General features: G+C 39.1%; 1 protein-coding gene across 1 annotated transcript in view; it reads left to right on the top strand.

The window, feature by feature from the left end:
• The window catches only part of LOC124594870 (diacylglycerol kinase eta), a 563,158-nt gene that overhangs the window by 449,936 nt on the left and 96,687 nt on the right, over nt 1-16,535 (top strand). Inside the window, exons 19-20 of the mRNA XM_047133339.1 lie at nt 3,685-3,872; nt 4,168-4,274. Of these exons, the coding sequence (XP_046989295.1) occupies nt 3,685-3,872; nt 4,168-4,274 (295 nt within the window). The remainder of the gene's footprint in view (nt 1-3,684; nt 3,873-4,167; nt 4,275-16,535) is intronic.

The following is a 16,535-nucleotide window of genomic DNA, read 5'->3' as shown; positions in this document are numbered from 1 at the left end:
AAAGCAAGGGGAAACTACAGCCGTAATTTTTCCCGAGGGCATGCAGCTTTACTGTATGATTACATGATGATGGCGTCCTCTTGGGTAAAATATTCCGGAGGTAAAATAGTCCCCCATTCGGATCTCCGGGCGGGGACTACTCAAGAGGATGTCGTTATCAGGAGAAAGAAAACTGGCGTTCTACGGATCGGAGCGTGGAATGTCAGATCCCTTAATCGGGCAAGTAGGTTAGAAAATTTAAAAAGGGAAATGGATAGGTTGAAGTTAGATATAGTGGGAATTAGTGAAGTTCGGTGGCAGGAGGAACAAGACTTCTGGTCAGGTGACTACAGGGTTATAAACACAAAATCAAATAGGGGTAATGCAGGAGTAGGTTTAATAATGAATAGGAAAATAGGAATGCGGGTAAGCTACTACAAACAGCATAGTGAACGCATTATTGTGGCCAAGATAGACACGAAGCCCACACCTACTACAGTAGTACAAGTTTATATGCCAACTAGCTCTGCAGATGATGAAGAAATTGATGAAATGTATGATGAAATAAAAGAAATTATTCAGATTGTGAAGGGAGACGAAAATTTAATAGTCATGGGTTACTGGAATTCGAGTGTAGGAAAAGGGAGAGAGGGAAACATAGTAGGTGAATATGGATTGGGGGACAGAAATGAAAGAGGAAGCCGCCTGGTAGAATTTTGCACAGAGCACAACATAATCATAACTAACACTTGGTTTAAGAATCATGAAAGAAGGTTGTATACATGGAAGAACCCTGGAGACACTAAAAGGTATCAGATAGATTATATAATGGTAAGACAGAGATTTAGGAACCAGGTTTTAAATTGTAAGACATTTCCAGGGGCTGATGTGGACTCTGACCACAATCTATTGGTTATGACCTGTAGATTAAAACTGAAGAAACTGCAAAAAGGTGGGAATTTAAGGAGATGGGACCTGGATAAACTAAAAGAACCAGAGGTTGTACAGAGATTCAGGGAGAGCATAAGAGAGCAATTGACAGGAATGGGGGAAATAAATACAGTAGAAGAAGAATGGGTAGCTTTGAGGGATGAAGTAGTGAAGGCAGCAGAGGATCAAGTAGGTAAAAAGACGAGGGCTAGTAGAAATCCTTGGGTAACAGAAGAAATATTGAATTTAATTGATGAAAGGAGAAAATATAAAAATGCAGTAAGTGAAACAGGCAAAAAGGAATACAAACATCTCAAAAATGAGATCGACAGGAAGTGCAAAATGGCTAAGCAGGGATGGCTAGAGGACAAATGTAAGGATGTACAGGCCTATCTCACTAGGGGTAAGATAGATACCGCCTACAGGAAAATTAAATAGACCTTTGGAGATAAGAGAACGACTTGTATGAATATCAAGAGCTCAGATGGAAACCCAGTTCTAAGCAAAGAAGGGAAAGCAGAAAGGTGGAAGGAGTATATAGAGGGTCTATGCAAGGGCGATGTACTTGAGGACAATATTATGGAAATGGAAGAGGATGTAGATGAAGACGAAATGGGAGATACGATACTGCGTGAAGAGTTTGACAGAGCACTGAAAGACCTGAGTCGAAACAAGGCCCCCGGAGTAGACAATATTCCATTGGAACTACTGACGGCCTTGGGAGAGCCAGTCATGACAAAACTCTACCATCTGGTGAGCAAGATGTATGAAACAGGCGAAATACCCTCAGACTTCAAGAAGAATATAATAATTCCAATCCCAAAGAAAGCAGGTGTTGACAGATGTGAAAATTACCGAACTATCAGCTTAATAAGTCACAGCTGCAAAATACTAACACGAATTCTTTACAGACGAATGGAAAAACTAGTAGAAGCCAACCTCGAGGAAGATCAGTTTGGATTCCGTAGAAACACTGGAACACGTGAGGCAATACTGACCTTACGACTTATCTTAGAAGAAAGATTAAGGAAAGGCAAACCTACGTTTCTAGCATTTGTAGACTTAGAGAAAGCTTTTGACAATGTTGACTGGAATACTCTCTTTCAAATTCTAAAGGTGGCAGGGGTAAAATACAGGGAGCGAAAGGCTATTTACAACTTGTATAGAAACCAGATGGCAGTTATAAGAGTCGAGGGACATGAAAGGGAAGCAGTGGTTGGGAAGGGAGTAAGACAGGGTTGTAGCCTCTCCCCGATGTTGTTCAATCTGTATATTGAGCAAGCAGTAAAGGAAACAAAAGAAAAATTCGGGGTAGGTATTAAAATTCATGGAGAAGAAATAAAAACTTTGAGGTTCGCCGATGACATTGTAATTCTGTCAGGACAGCAAAGGACTTGGAAGAGCAGTTGAATGGAATGGACAGTGTCTTGAAAGGAGGATATAAGATGAACATCAACAAAAGCAAAACAAGGATAATGGAATGTAGTCTAATTAAGTCGGGTGATGCTGAGGGAATTAGATTAGGAAATGAGGCACTTAAAGTAGTAAAGGAGTTTTGCTATTTGGGGAGCAAAATAACTGATGATGGTCGAAGTAGAGAGGATATAAAATGTAGGCTGGCAATGGCAAGGAAAGCGTTTCTGAAGAAGAGAAATTTGTTAACATCCAGTATTGATTTAAGTGTCAGGAAGTCATTTCTGAAAGTATTCGTATGGAGTGTAGCCATGTATGGAAGTGAAACATGGACGATAAATAGTTTGGACAAGAAGAGAATAGAAGCTTTCGAAATGTGGTGCTACAGAAGAATGCTGAAGATTAGATGGGTAGATCACATAACTAATGAGGAGGTATTGAATAGGATTGGGGAGGAGAGAAGTTTGTGGCACAACTTGACCAGAAGAAGGGATCGGTTGGTAGGACATGTTCTGAGGCATCAAGGGATCACCAATTTAGTATTGGAGGGCAGCGTGGAGGGTAAAAATCGTAGAGGGAGACCAAGAGATGAATACACTAAGCAGATTCAGAAGGATGTAGGTTGCAGTAGGTACTGGGAGATGAAAAAGCTTGCACAGGATAGAGTAGCATGGAGAGCTGCATCAAACCAGTCTCAGGACTGAAGACCACAACAACAACAACATATACAGTTGTGTATTACACAGTCCTGGTAGTTTTCTTTTATTCTTTACATTTACACAAAGAGAAATGTTTGAGGAACAGAGATCTGTCACATATTTTTGAACCAATTGTTCACACAGGATCTAAAGTAATTAACATATAATGAGTATGCTTGCAGTTTCAGAAACATGTTGTAAATTAATGTTGCAATTGTCAGTGTAGCATTATATTATTTTCTTTTTAATAAAATTTGAACATAATGCTTTCATTTTAGTACATACATGTATATTTAGTTCTATACATAAGGTACAATATAGTATATGTTTTACTTTACACCAGTTAAAGTATATGATACTATATTAATTTTTAGACACTGTAGTTTATATGAAGTGGCCGCAAAATTTGGAAAGTTCACTGCATTTTGATATGCTGTTTATAAAAAATGTAGTGACTTTACAAAAAGAACCCTGTCTTATAGGTTGTAATAATATATTTGTTATAGTAGTATCATTTGTTGCAGTGTATAAACCTAACTGCTGCGTAATTAGTGATGATACTTCATATTGTCAGAATTTGAAATTAGTTCTTGCTCAGTATATCTTCAATAATGTTGTTACAACTTTCTGGTAGTTAAACAAAATATTAATATTCTGTTTTCAGTTTCATGGGTGGGACCAATTTTTGGGGTGGGACCAAGGAGGATGACATCTTCCTGGCACCAAGTTTTGATGATCGTATTCTGGAAGTTGTAGCTGTATTTGGTTCAGTTCAGATGGCAGCCTCACGTCTCATCAATTTGCAGCACCATCGTATCGCCCAATGTCATTCAGTCCAGATTAACATATTAGGTCAGCTATTTATTAAGAATTTCTTTGTTTGTGGAATATGATGCAGCTTAGTTTGTTTTAACTTTAAATAAACCCTGCCAAAAATTAGTTACACTCTTGGCCACGTGTAACATCCTTTACAAAACATATGACTGTATAAGCTGTGTTGATGAAGCATTATAAAAGTATAATAAAGCTTTACAAAGATTGACGTATTTTGTTCCATTGCACATTTTATCTATTATTTAAGTTGTCCAAACAGTCTTTATAATCCATATGTCATCTTCTAATTAAATAAGTTCTTTATTATTCTTAGGTGATGAAGGTGTACCTGTACAAGTGGATGGAGAAGCCTGGATTCAACCTCCTGGGATGATACGGATCATACATAAAAACCGAATGCAAATGCTGTACCGGAACAGGGTAATGTTATTCTTATGTTATGAGTAAATATATTGATTTAAACATTCATCTGCTCCATGCACAGGGAGTGGCTAATGAAGAAAGAATATTGTCGAAGGAAGAGGGGCAAACCGTGTGAGACAAGGTCGGGAGATGGGAATGGTGATTGCACAGTAATTAAGTAAATGAAATTTATGAAGTATCAAACAATAGAAAATCCAGGATGGAACTTAACAATATTATGAAAAGGATAGTTGCTACTTGCCAGATAGTGGAGAAGCTGAGTCTCTCTCACACACACACACACACACACACACACACACACACACACACACATATGGCTACAGCCTCTGGCAGATAGAACCAGAGACTGTGATCTTGTGTGTGTGACTTATGTTTGTGTGATTGTGTGGGTATGTTGCCTATTTTTGACAAAGGCCTTGTTGACTGAAAGCTACCTTTCTAACATTCTTTTTGTTGTGCCTTTCTGCATCTAACATCTCCATTATATGGTGAACAGCAACTTACCTTTTCATAAATTTATTACATATAGTATACAGTAGTATACAGCTGCAAAATATTAACATGAATTCTTTACAGACAAATGGAAAAACTGGTAGTAGCCGACCTTGGGGAAGATCACTTTGGATTCCATAGAAATGTTGGAACACGTGAGGCAATACTGACCCTACAATTTATCTTAGAAGAAAGATTAAGGAAAAGCAAACCTACGTTTCTAGCATTTGTAGACTTAAAGAAAGCTTGACAATGTTGACTGGAATATTCTCTTTGAAATTCTGAAGGTGGCAGGGGTCAAATACGGGAAATGAAAGGCTATTTACAGTTTGCGCAGAAATCAGATGGCAGTTATAAGAGTCGAGTGGTATGAAAGGGAAGCAGTGGTTGGGAAGGGAGTGAGACAGGGTTGTAGACCATCCCCGATGTTATTCAATCTGTACATTGAAAAAGCAGTAAAGGAAACAAAAGAAAAATTTGGAGTAGGAATTAAAATCCATGGAGAAGCAAAGAAACTGGAAGAGCAGCTGAATGGAATGGACAGTATCTTGAAAGGAGGATATAATATAAACATAACAAAAGCAAAATGAGGATAATTGAATGTAGTCAAATTAAATCAGGTGATGCTGAGGGAATTAGATTAGGAAATGAGACGCTTAAATTAGTAGATCAGTTTTGCTATTTGCGGAGCAAAATAAATGATGATGGCCAAAGTAGAGAGGATATAAAATGTAGCCTGACAGTGGCAAGAAAAGATTCCAGAAGAAAAGAAATTTGTTAACATCGAGTGTAGATTTAAGTGTCAGGAAGTCTTTTCTGGAAGTATTTGTATGGAGTGTAGCCGTGTATGGAAGTGAAACATGGACAACAAATAGTTTAGACAAGAAGAGAATAGAAGCTTTTGAAATATGGTGCTACAGAAGAATACTGAAGATTAGATGGGCAGATCACATAACTAATGAGGAGGTACTGAATAGAAATGGGAAGAAGAGGAATTTGTGGCACAACTTGACTAGAAAAATGGATAGGTTGGTAGGACATGTTCTGAGGCATCAAGGGATCACCAATTTAGTATTGGAGGGCAGCGTGGAGGGTAAGAATCATAGAGGGAGACCAAGAGATGCATATACTAAGCAGTTTCATAAGGATGTGGGTTGCAGTAGGTACTTCAAGATGAAGAGTCTTGCATGGGATAGGGCGGCATGGAGAGCTGCGTTAGGCCAGTCTCTGGACTGAAAACCACAACAACAGCAGTATATAATGGAAGCGATTTGTTTAAGAGAAAATATTGTTGGTGGAGTAAATGATGTTCATTAGTACTTACAACAAATGAGTATATTATTCAGTAATTTCCAGTTACGTAGACTTACTTCCTTTGTTCATTACCATTGAAAATAGTCTAGGCATCTGTTGCGAAGATATTGCAGACTGCAGAGTTCACATCAAATACACACTGCTGGCCATATAACAGTTCTTTTAATTGTGTATATACATTTTGGAAGGAAGAATACCTGATCAAATTTGTTGTGGGTGATGTGCAGGGTTTAAAACTTAGTATACAGAACTGCTGCCTTTGACAGCTACAAAGCTTCAAACGTGGCTGGTTATAAAGTTGATCTGAGCTTGGATAACAGATGTGGGCATGTCATTTCATGCTATTTCAGCTCTGTGCCAGAGTTCACCAATGATAATGACTGTATAATGGTGGAGTGCCAGTATCTTGACAACCTATGACCAGATTTTTTAAATGAGTGAGAGATGTGTAAAATGAGCTGGCCAGGGCGACAGCCAAACACCAGGGCAGGAGCTATACACCATCTGTATCGAGGCAGGTCACGGCAGTACAGCCAATGTGCACTATTATGTTATGTTGTTGAAAGATAATGTCATAGAGAACTCAAAGATAAAACACAGCCACTGGCTGCTGTCCAGATTACTGGCTATGCAAACACAGTTGATGTTATTGCCCAATGATACACGATACCATCATGCCATGTGCTGGGCCAGTATGTCAATGATGAATACAATCTGGAAGGCTATTTCTTCTTGGAGCTTCTACAAATGTACATCCATCATGAAGCTGTACATGGAACCAGGATTCATATGAATAGGTGATGTGATGCGACTCGTGTGTCCAGTGTTGTTGAGTGCCTGCCTCTGCTGCTACACCAGTGAAAACTGTAACAATGGTTGCTGGGCTGACAGTTGATGGTGTGCCAGACACTGTCATATTGTCTGATTGGTTACTTGTCTTGCTGCAAACTAGACCATTTCCTCACTCAGCGTACTTAACATGTCTGTTTCATCTGACATAGCCAAACAGTATGTCTGTCCTCTCAGGTGCTAGTCATGTTGGGTCACTGATGTACCACATGGAAATAAACATAGCCCTCCTGAACCCATTGATTCTATGTTCGCACACTTCATGTCAATTTGACATATGTTGCATGCCATCTTCATGGTGTTGTACTTTTAACAGCCAGCAATGTAACAGACATTGCAGTAACATTTTCTTGAGTTTCTTTCTGTGTTGGTTAACAGTGTGTATGCCTTCCAAAACATAACAGATGTGCTGTGAATTGACACAGCGAAAAACCCAAGAATATTCTATCACGTTTTCATGTTACAAAAACCTACATTTCCGTATCATAGCAGTTGCCATATGTACAGAACATTCCACACTCCTCTGTCCTTATGGCATCAGTGTACCAGTAAAACTGTATTGAATCTATGATGAGCACACAGACAGTGTAAAGGCAGATACACAATAAGGAACATCCACAGTGAACCACAACTTCCCACAGCAAACAATTCATAGGCAAGTATAATGTCAGATTCAAAGTAACATATTGTATAATGGCCAAAATGGCAAGGTGTTATTAGCATTCATTAAATCCATCAATGTATCTGTGTAAACAGCACAGCATTTGTGATAGCAATTCACATGGGCCCAGGAAGCTCTCAGTTAAATGACTGATCACTGTGAAGACTGGCTTATCAGTAATGATGCATTTTCCTTAACTGTAAAATTTATGTATTGTGTAGACAATGTTTTGTGTAGAGATAGATTTTTTAACAGTGAATACTACAGGTTTCTTATGGTGGTCTGCACGTATTGTGTGTTTTCTTGTGCTCTGGAGTAAACCCACTGTTTTCTTACACAAATCAGATGATGGTTGCTTGGAGAGAATTTACTCTCCTTCATCCAGTTTATGTTTCCAAAGAGTGTTGTATATTCCAAGGAAAGTTGTAATTCAGCCTTGTGAGTATCTAAAACCTTTGCAAACAATAACTTGGTCACAACATTTGGGTTATATGAACCTCATGGAGTATCCATGGTCTGTGCATGAGAGAAGTGTTCATCTTCAACTACTGAACTAATTGGTTGAGTAGTTCACCAAATTAAATACCTTGACAAACATCTTTCCTAATTCCCAAACTTCACAGAAGTTCTCCTGCATACCTTTAGGGACTATCACTCCTTGAAGTAAGGATACTATGGTGAAATCAAGTTCTAGAACAAAACTATACAAAATTGTGGGGAACTGACTGGTGTTTCCTCAATTGTCCATTTACTGTGGCACAATTTGCCAGGCCTGAACTGTACTGTTGTTGTATAAGAAAAACTGCTTCAAGTGGACAGCTCTACTTCATAGCTCTTCAGATACCTAAGAATGAAAAGAAAGGTTCCACTCACAATTATCACCAAAGAAAGTAATGAAACATTTAATCTTAATGCCAAACAATCCTGGAACAGATAAGGAACACATCTCATCGACTGTAAAGAGATTATCATCAAATGCCAATACCAAATTGCAGATGTTTTTAATGACTACTTCTGTTGTAAAAATCCATCAGTGACCATTTGAACAATCTCCACTGTAGATATAAGGGCATTTCAGTTAAGCAAAGCATGTACTTGGGCTAACAGCAGTGAGATAAAATACATAGTCAGATCAGTAAAATATTTAAAATCAGCAGCTATGATGGGCTGTCTCTAAGCATATTAAAAATATGCGTAGACAACATGTCTGATATGATGGCAACAGCAATAAATGATGTAATTGTGTCAGGTAGTTTCTCACTCTAAAAGTAGCACAGGGAACACCAATTTACAAGAAAGGCAATAAATCTAAACTGAAAACTAATGAACAATCTCAATCTCAGCTGAATTTTCTGAGTTAGTTTAGAAAGTTATTTACACTATATTAATGACATCCTTAAGTTAACACAATCTAGTATTTGAAAATCAAAATGGCTTTATGAAAATCAAGTCAACTTGAGTAATTGCAGCACAGTTAATAGACAAAACCATAATTACCATAGAGAACAGTTCCTTGACCTTGAAAAATTATTTGGTTGTGCTAACATCAGTATATTAACTTGACAATAACTGATGGGACATGTGTACTAGAGGATCAGGCTGTGAGTTGCTAAATCCATATATAGCAACAAGAAACAATTTATATTGCTTAAAACAAACAGAGGGTCATTCAAATCCAAAATTACTTAAATCCAATGTGGAGTGTCTCAAGGTTATGTGTTGAGACTCTTCTTTTCTTGATTTATGTTAATGATATGAATTACAGTTCCTCTAATTGTAAAAAAATGTTGTATGCAGATGATGTATTAATTGTGTGCAAACACAAAGGCTGTGGCAGTCTAGAGGTGCTGTGAAACAGTGTTACCAACAAATTAGTGAAGATTTCAATAAAAGCCATAAGTGCTTCAAAGACTGAAACAACAGAATTTAACACCAGGAAACAAATATATTTTGGTACTAAATTATCCACCAGAAACAAAGTTTAGAAAAAGGAAAAATGGCCAACATTCTTGGGAATAACAATCCAGGACAAGCTCAAGTGGGATATGCCTATAGCTTTCCCTAGCCTGTAAGCTAGCTAAGAAGATATTTTCCATAAACATGGTTAGCAAATATTGTAAAGATATGTATGTGCTAAAAACTGCACATCATTCATTAGCCTCATCAAATTTGAATTATACAGTAGAAGTATAGGGTTCAACAACAGAACTCACACTAAACACATTACTGACATTGTGAGAAATAGCTGTCAGAATAATTTGTAGTGCCAGAACCAGAGGATGATGTTGCAGCCTGTTTCCAAAATCAGATGTGATTATAATTCCAAAATCAGATGTGATTATAAGTATATACAAATTAAAAGTAATATTTTGTGCAAAAATAGTGAATACAAACTTAAACTGTGACCTTCATAGAATAATACTAAACATAAAAATCAAACATCAAGGAAATAAGCAACAGAATAGCATTATACAAAAAAATAAAATAAAATAAAAAAAAAAATAAATAAAATCACTACAAGTTAGCCAGCGCCCTTCCTAAAATATCACATCCATTCCTTTCACCAAAATAAAAAACCAACTTCAAATAAATTTAACAGAGCATCCAATTTATTGTCTACATGGGTTCTTCATTTTCATGAAAAATAAATAGAAAAGTTCTGCTTTGTTAGTATTTCAGGCTCATAGTATTTGATAATTCACAAGCAATCTAATTATAATAAAAAAATTATAACATTGTTTCTCATGCACACTCTAAGACAAAACAAAATGATGCACCACAAAAGAATTATCTGAATGGGATGGAAATCTGTAGACAGACAAATGATTACAGTTTCAGAAAAATTGGATGATTTAGTCAAGAGAAAGAACTTCACAATTTGAGCAAGTCAATAATGTGTTGGTCCATCTCTGGCCATTATGCAAGCAGTTGTTTGGCTTTACATTTTTGGTAGAGTTGTTGGGTGCCCTCCTGAGGGGTATCATGCCAAATTTTGTCCAGTTGGTGTTTTAGATCATCAAAATTTCAAGCTGCTTTGAGAGCTATACCTAAAATGCTCCAAATATTCCCTGTTGGATGAGATCAGGTGACCATGGTGACCAAGGTAGAGCTTGGCAAACACGAAAACAAGCATTAGAGACTCTCGTCATGTGTGGGCAGGCATTATGTTTCTGGAATGTAAGCCCAGGATGGCTTTTCATGAAGGGCAACAAAATGGAGTGTAGAATATCATTATGTACTGCTGTGCTATACGTGTGCCATGGATGATAGCCAAAGGGAGCCAAAGGGGTCCTGCTGTGAAATGACATGGCATTCCAGATCAACACTCCTATTTGTTGGGCCGCATGGTGGGTGACAGGTTGGTATTCCACCACTGTCTGGGGCATTTCCAGATGCATGGTGGGTGGCAGTCAGGTTGGTATTCCACAACTGTCTGGGGCATTTCCAGACACATCTTCACTGATCATCGGGCTCAATTTGAAGTAGGACTCAAAAGTGAAGCCATTTCTACTCTAGTCACTTAAATCCAGGTCAAATGTGCCTCACACCACTGCAAGCAGACTTGTTCATGTACAGATGTCAAAAGAAGTTGGTGCAAAGGATGACATGAGCTCAGCCTACTTTCTCTGAGCCGACTATTAACGGTTGTTGTGGTGACTGAAGCACCAGTTGCACATTGGGTTGATGATGATGATAGTGAATCCATGGTTTTGAGTGTCACTTTGATGATTGCTCAGTCCTCACATTCAGTCGTTTCTCTGTGTCGACCATTTCCATCTCGACGTGTTCGGCTGTGGTTCACGAATTCCTATCAACATCGGCAAATAGTGTCATCACCTCTGAGATGCACACTAAATCCACTAGGAAGAACAGGTCATTAGGATTGTGGAAAGGGCCAAATAAGGTTGGGGTCAGTTTCACCTTCTAATTGTAATTTAATAACACATTTACAACCAAAGCAGCACATAGCCGAACCTTTACCAAATGCAACCCTTTCATGGCTGAAGGCCTCCAAACAAGAAATCTTAAAAAAATCAACAAGATAAAAATCCAATTAAAATAGCAATAAAATAATTTTTTAAAAAAACCATCTATGACAGCTAGACGGAAAGCCTCAAAGCAAGGTAGATAGAACAAACATATGCAAGGTGCAATACAAATGGCTGAAGGCCACAGTTAAGTTTCAAAATTTTAAAATATATTACCATAGACTTTCAAAGGCAGAAGGCCACAATGTATAAAAACAAGAAATCTTAAAAATCAACAAGATAAAAATCCAATTAAAAAAAGCAAATTAAAAAAATAAACAAACATATATCACAGCTAAGTGGAAAGCCTCAAGGCAAAGCAGATGGAACAAACATATGCAAGGTGCAATACCAATGGCTGAAGGCCACAATTAAGTTTCAAAATTTTAAAATATATTGCCATAATCTTTTAAAGGTAGAAGGCCACAGTGTTTAAGCTTGAAAAATAATTTTAAGAATAAGGTTGCAAGACTGAAAGCCCACAATTAATTTGCAAAATTTTTAAGAAAAAAAAAGACAAAATAACCATAAGCCTTAAATTTTAAGTACCTGAAAACAGATAATTAAACACTGGTGGGAAAGAGAGTAAAGACAATGGCAGTCAGAAGCCTCCAGGGAGGTCATTCGGCCCTCATTCACTTAGGCGAGACAGGTGGTGAGCCCAGCTACACTTGATCCGTCGGAACCCAACCGGGGGACAGCCATGGACCAACTGACACAACGACATGTTTCCCATCAATCAGTACATGAGAACTCAAACACCAAAGGATACAAACGTGATAATCCACTATGGAGTATGTATTAGCTGTCAAAATTACACACCATGTTAGACAGCGACAACAGGTGAGGAAAGGATGCTGCCTGAAATTATGTTAGTGGCCAGGGCAGGCAACTGGAACACTAATGGCCACTAGCCAGAAAATTCCGCTGGTACACTTGAATCTGAAACACGGCAATATAGTTAACTTCACCCAAAAGAACACTGCTTGAATTTACGTCAGTGCCCAGGGCAGGTAACCAGAACACTAATGGCCACAAGGCAGAACATTCCACTGGTGCACTTGAACTGTAGTCAACCAAAATAGTCAATTGCACCGCATGGCGGCTAAATTTCAGCAGTAGAAACACTTGGTGTTGCTCACAGAAAAACCTCCCCAATAGCAAACCACCGAAACAAACCACCACAACATGGATGGCCATGGCTTGAGTAGTTGAAACCACTGCTCAACTTTGACATCCTGGGTTGGTGAACCACGAACATCGTAGCTATCGGACAGCTCCACACATGCTCCAACACTGCGCAGGGACTGCCAGCAGGCCCAGCCGAATGCACCACACAGAGATAACTTCCCTCGTGCGCAACAACCGACCAACTCACCTCAGAATGCCAACAACATCTGAAATTGTCGTCAGTGGAAATAATGCCAAGTACACGCACAACCTGACAAACACTTGCACGAAGACCTGAATAATACCCAACAGTAACTAAGCACACATGAAGACAAATCAGGAGTCGATGCACACACACAGCCGACTCATGAATGAACGGTGAGCCAAAACGCATCCTCCAGTAGGACGACCAACCAATGGTCCACCAAGACTGCGGCCCAGCTCAAGTGATGCGTGGCGGCAATGGTCAGGTGAGCCGTGTTGACGCAGACCCCACTGCTGCTCCAACCCAACTGCACTAGTGCCGCATTGCAGCTCCCTGACTGGCAGGTCCAGAATGCACTCCAGACGCATTCCAACCTGAATAATACCCAACAGTAACTAAGCACGCATGAAGACAAATCAGGAGTCGATGCACACACACACAGCCGACTCATGAATGATCGGTGAGCCAAAACGCATCCTCCAGTAGGACGACCGACCAATGGTCCACCAAGACTGCGGCCCAGCTCAAGTGATGCGTGGCGGCAATGGTCAGGTGAGCCGTGTTGACGCAGACCCCACTGCTGCTCCAACCCAACTGCACTAGTGCCGCATTGCAGCTCCCTGACTGGCAGGTCCAGAATGCACTCCAGACGCATTCCAACCTGAATAATACCCAACAGTAACTAAGCACGCATGAAGACAAATCCAGACGCATTCCAACTGACTGTCAGACCCAAATTCGCAACCCGAACTCAACTACAACAGACAATGACCGGGAAGTAATAGCAGTCAGGCAAATATACTACGAGATGGGATATATCGATATACGCTGCTAATGCCGCTCACGGTTAGGCAAAGCAGCAACTCGGTGACCGTAGTAATTTAAATTAACGTAGTGAGGTGGAAATACGTTAAAAACAGGGTGTAAAATACATGACAGCGGGAACACTAGCCATGCACCTCTATTCAAATATCAAGCGATTCGCCAATTACTTCAACTGGCTTTTTTGACCCCAATTACATGTCCTCTCTCAAATACTGACATCTAAGTATATTGTTCATTCACCTGTCTGTGAGGCACAGTTACTATCCAGCTGACTACAAGGAATGAAATTCATGCCCTGTTATCAAAATGTCTGCTGTTTACCATCTTTGCCATCTGTATGATGAAACTGCACTGCAGCATCACACATTCATCCATTGGCTGCCAAAGTTTACAATTTTGCATTGTTCATCAATACCTGTATGGTAGCAGTTTGTGGCCAATTTGCATAACTCCTTCATGGTGCATCATTATTTATTTATTTTATTCCTTAGAGTGTTTTGGTAAAATGTAAAATGTATTAGAATGTATAATTTATTGTTTCCAAAGCTGGAGGAAGACTTTGGTGAAAATAATTTTGATAATGATAAGTGATAAGGTTCAAAATGTTGAAAAAAGTTAATGTAGAGAACAAGTGTAACATTTCAAAAGTGTTGAAATGAAAAAGCTTGTACCAAGGCAAACAAAATAAGCAGATATTGACGGTTTTCATGTACAAAAGTAACTAAAGGCACCTTACAATATATTTCAAGTTAAGTAAGAGCAAATATTTTTTGTACTTTGTATCTTTAATTTCGATACATTCTTTGGAAATGATGATGAATATTACATGAACTAAAACATATGCTGAAGCACCAAAGAAACTGGTATAGGCATGCGCATTCAATTACAGATATATATAAACAGGCAGAATATGGCGCTGTGGTTGGCAGAGCCTATTTAAGACAACTAGTGTATGGTGCAGTTGTTAGATTGGTTACTGCTGCTACAATGGCAGGTTATCAAGATTTAAGTGAGTTTGAACATGGTGTTATAGTCAGCGCACGAACGATGGGACACAGCATCTCTGAGATAGCGGAAGTGCGGATTTTCCCATACGACCATTTCACGAGTGTAGTATGAATGTCACCGGTCCGGAAAAACGTCAAATCTCCAACATCGCTGCGACTGGAAAAAGATCTTGCAAGGATGGGACCAACGACAACTGAAGAGAATTGTTCACCATGACAGAAGTGCAACCCTTCCACAAATTGCTGCAGATTTCTGTGCTTGGCCATCAAAAAGAATCAGCATGTGAACCATTCAACGAAACATCATCAATATGGGCTTTTGGAGCTGAAGGCCCACTAATGTACCCTTGATGACTGCATGACACAAAGCTTTATGCCTCACCTTGGCCCATCAACACTGATATTGGATTGTTGATGACTGGAAACATGTTGTCTGGTTAGAAGAGTCACGTTTCAAATTGTATCAAGTGGATGGACATGTAAGGATTTAGAGAAAACCTCTTGAATCCTTGGACCCTGCATGTCAGCATGGGAATGTTCTAGCTGCTAGAGGCTCTGTAATGGTGTGAGGGCATGTGCAGGTAGAGTGATATATGGGACCCTTGATTTGTCTAGATATGACTCTTACAGGTGACACATACATTGACATCCTGTCTGGTCACCTGCATCCATTTGTGTCCATTGTGCATTCCGGTAGACTTGGGTAATTCTAGCAGGACAATGTGACACCCCACACGTCCAGGATTGCTACAGAGTGGCTCCAGGAACACTCTTCTGAGTTTAAACACTTCTGCTGGCACCAAACTCTCCATACATGAACATTATTGAGCATATCTGGGATGCATTGCAACATGCTGTTCAGAAGAGATCTCCACCCCCTTGTACTCTTGTGGATTTATGGGTAGCCCTGCAGGATTTGTGGTGTCAGTTCCCTTTAGCAATACTTCATACATTAGTCGAGTCCATGCCACGACGTGTTGCAGTACTTCTGTGTGCTCGCAGGGGCCCTACACAATGTTAGGCAGGTGTACCAGTTCCTTTGGCTCTTCAGTGCATATTCACCAATGTTACATGATGTCATTTGAACCAGCAATAAAGGTAACGTATCGTTGAAATATCATTCAAACAGACTGACTTTTGATAAGAAAATTACGTAATATTTCCATTGCCTGACAGTGACTGCAAGTGGCATAATTGTTAGAGGGCAAAAGTCTAAAATTGTTGACATATACTAAATAGTAATCAGTTTCATTTCATTGTGTAACAAGTATCTTACTGGTTGAAGCTAGAAATCCAGCTGACCCATGTAAATCACCCTTGAACATCAACCAACTGAGGTGAGGAGAAATGGTATTCAGATCCTATACTGACTATCCATACTCAGGTTTTCATTGTTACTTTGATGGCCTCATCGTCAATAGAATTTTAAATCCTGATGTTTCCTTTCCTTGAGCATAAAGAAGTTTACTGCAGTGAAAGTAGCTTATTGTGTCAAATGAATGCATTGTACTTTTGTCAACTGACGCATTCAAATTAAAGATGCAGAGAAAATTGAATGTAATCTCTTGCAGTTTTAAGCATCAAAGTGTCATCATCAGAAATATTGAATCACAGGAAAAGAATAATGAACTTCCAGTTATTTATCAGCTCTGTTGCAATGGTTGGAAGTGGAACTGCTTGCCTAATTTACATTCTAGTATACATACA

This window comes from Schistocerca americana, chromosome 2, assembly GCF_021461395.2.
Source record: "Schistocerca americana isolate TAMUIC-IGC-003095 chromosome 2, iqSchAmer2.1, whole genome shotgun sequence".
Taxonomy (NCBI): Eukaryota; Metazoa; Arthropoda; class Insecta; order Orthoptera; family Acrididae; genus Schistocerca; species Schistocerca americana.
This window is presented reverse-complemented; position numbering and strand designations above follow the sequence as displayed.